The sequence below is a fragment of the Colias eurytheme genome, chromosome 14, assembly GCF_061535395.1.
Source record: "Colias eurytheme isolate Ceu_HAF_F1 chromosome 14, ilColEury1 Martin Lab GWU primary, whole genome shotgun sequence".
Taxonomy (NCBI): Eukaryota; Metazoa; Arthropoda; class Insecta; order Lepidoptera; family Pieridae; genus Colias; species Colias eurytheme.
This window is the reverse complement of record NC_142993.1, coordinates 3,838,155-3,841,075: the sequence shown is the minus strand read 5'-3', so window position 1 is coordinate 3,841,075 and position 2,921 is coordinate 3,838,155. Positions and strand designations below refer to the sequence as shown.

The 2,921-nt window shown below is 33.5% G+C and overlaps 2 protein-coding genes across 2 annotated transcripts; both read left to right on the top strand.

Annotated features, from left to right (window-relative positions):
• Nucleotides 1–377: 377 nt before the first annotated feature.
• Nucleotides 378–755, top strand: LOC149902785 (microsomal glutathione S-transferase 1-like). The gene has a single exon (XM_090109693.1). The coding sequence runs from the start codon at nt 378–380 to the stop codon at nt 753–755; it is 378 nt and encodes a 125-aa protein (XP_089965819.1).
• Nucleotides 756–1,529: 774 nt separating this feature from the next.
• LOC149902784 (microsomal glutathione S-transferase 1-like) lies at nt 1,530–2,042 on the top strand. Its single transcript, XM_090109335.1, has one exon. It carries the CDS (start codon nt 1,530–1,532, stop codon nt 2,040–2,042), a length of 513 nt encoding a protein of 170 aa, XP_089965461.1.
• The last annotated feature ends 879 nt before the right edge of the window (nt 2,043–2,921 follow it).

Sequence of the window (2,921 nt, the reverse complement as noted above, 5' to 3'; positions counted from 1 at the left end):
TTTTATTCGAATTTCTTATTTTAGGAGCTCGTTTAAACCTTTCTTCTTCTATCTTGATTTGTATAGTCAGTAAAGTATCGTAGGTATAACGTACGTTCGATAAGGACACACCGAAAAAAGATTTTTTTTTCTTTTTAGGAATTTGTATTAAATTCCTTTTTATTATTTTGGTGTTATTTTGTAAAGAAAAAATAAAATATGGCTGTTTGAAGATGCATACAACCTTCATACAACTTGCAACAATCTCTATGATCTTTGTGTACTCTATAATCGATGCTTTTTCAAACCGAGACAAACACATCCATCATATTTTATCATTGTCATGATAGACGCATTTATATCAAAGTATCAAAGAAAAACGAAAATTTCCGTGTACAATGAAAAGCTCTGGACCAAGTTCGGACCTGATGCAGAGTTACTTTTTTTATTCTGCGATACTAGCTCTAAAGTTGCTTGCATTGGCGCCTTTGGCATCTATTGTATGTCACCCAGAGAAGGTACAGCGAGCGAATATAAGTGATTTGAAGAACTTGACTCCATTCTGGTTGGTAGCTGGGTTGTATATGACGACGTCGCCAGATGAAAACACGGCTATAATGTTACTCAGAGCGTTTGTTATTGCAAGGCTAATTGCAGCCCTTGGCTATGTCACGAGGCTGCCTCGAATGCTAGTCGAGGCAGCGTTCTTTGTGTCATTTACAATTACTAGCTATATGGGAGGGTGTGTTGTGTATGAATATCGATCAGCGATTTGAATCTTTTGTGTGATAAATTGTTTAGTATTGATAGCTGTTTATTTCATTTTAGTGGTATTTTTAATTTAAAAAGATATAAATTATGTCCAAGAATATATATGTAGTACAACAGAAGTGATAATGTTCAATTTTGTCATTCCAATAATCGTATTGGATTTTTCCTCAAATCATTTTACAATCAAAAATGTTAAAGTATCAAATTGAAAATGAATTTATAAATTATATTGTTACGTGTACCATGGGCAAGGTATGCAAAGTATCTACGAATAAATCAAATTGAAATTCGTAGAAATCTCCACGTAAAGAACACTTGACATTTAAGGTGTTTAACTTCGCTAAGATTGTAAATCTGTATTTGAATATTGCGTAAGTTCTCTCTTCTATTTATACTTGGAGATTTGGCTAAATATTAATTTATTATCTACTAAGTAATAATTTCGGCGTAGGATTTCTGTGAGTAGGTATTTTATTTAGTTTGTATATATAATTTACATAAATCTAACCATCCTTCCTTATAATACCTACCTATTATGCTGAAAATTCATACTAATTATAGGCTTAAGATTTTATAGAACATATTGACCGGATTATCCAGTATGTTTATTGGTGAAAAATTCGACAGTTTAGAGATTAAAAATATTGTTTAGAATACACAATATTCTTAGAAAATATGGCAACAACTTCATTTCAGAAAAAATACCCTGCCGACAGACAAAAAGTCAATCAAAGTCGTAATTTATGTCAATTGTGGACATTTCAATGTACATTAACGCGATGAACGGAGCAAGAGAGATAAATAATATAATTAATGACGTCCCGATAGAATATGTGAATCCATTAAGAGAGGCTCTTATAAATGAGACCCCGATCTATAATACCGGGAAGACAATCACCATATCCCTGGACACACCGCTCACACAAACATACATGGTGCACGCCGCTTTACTCGCCGTAAAGCTTTTGGCTCTCAGCCCGTTAACAGCTTTGACATGGGTAAATAAAGGTTTATTTACGAACACCGATATTGTACGAAGAGCGTATCTATCAGAATTGAAGAACTTGGCACCTTTTTGGATCGTTGGAGTGCTGTATATAACAACGGACCCACCGGTCGGTTTGGGAACCACTTTGTTCAGGGTATATACCGTCGCAAGAATGTGTGTCGTTTTGGGATACGCTACGCGACCGTTGCCGGCTCTTATCTCCGATATGGCCCTTATAACATCGTATTTTATTAATTTTTATATGTCTGTATCGGTTATTTATCATTACAGAAATGCTATATAAATTACTTAATTATAAAAATATTTGTTTTATTCATTTATTATTGCATCTGTATGACTTTAATTAATAGATAATGCATATATGTAATGTTTTACATCAAACCAATTTCCCTACGTGTTTTGGAATTATTCGTAATTAATTTCAATTACCTGCTTGTTTTGTTGTCTTGTTCAATTACCAATTTGTTTGATGGTTTATTCAAATGAGGTAGTTACTGGAACGTCTGAAAGTTAAAATCTTGAAGCTTAAAATAAGAAACATTTCTAGTCAGTTTAGCCGTTTATTTTCATTCAATACAGCAAAGGACTGATATATAGAAATATAAACTCATTACTAAATTAAGTGTTGACTTTGAAATCAAGGGCAAATTGACTTGTTAACTAAATGAAATGAACCAAAGTTTCAACTCATTGAACCGTTATTGACAAATTGGTGAATGATTAAAATAGGAACAGGCTCAATATATACTGGGCTTGATTAATTATTAAAAGGGAGATAAATTCTCGATTGATTAGAGAGCTTTACTAGCTGTTTGAACGGAATATGCTCCGTTTATTACCGAATATTTTTAACGGTTAATATTGAACTGTATAAAATATTATATTTACAGATTTGGTACAAACATGTCTCCTAGATTTCTGAACTCAAAATTTTATCAAACAGGTTTGATTATTTTGACGTGACAACGTCTTATAATTCGATAGAGCCAGCTGCACGCACGAAAAAACATGACTCATGCGGCGTTACCTCGCTCTGAAGCGTTCCATGTAAGGATGGCTTAAAGTGCAAGCGAGAGCGCGGAACGAGCGACAAAGAAGCACAATCGGACGTTGTCACGTTCAACTATAATTGTCAGTAAACCGACTTTACAGACAACCAATT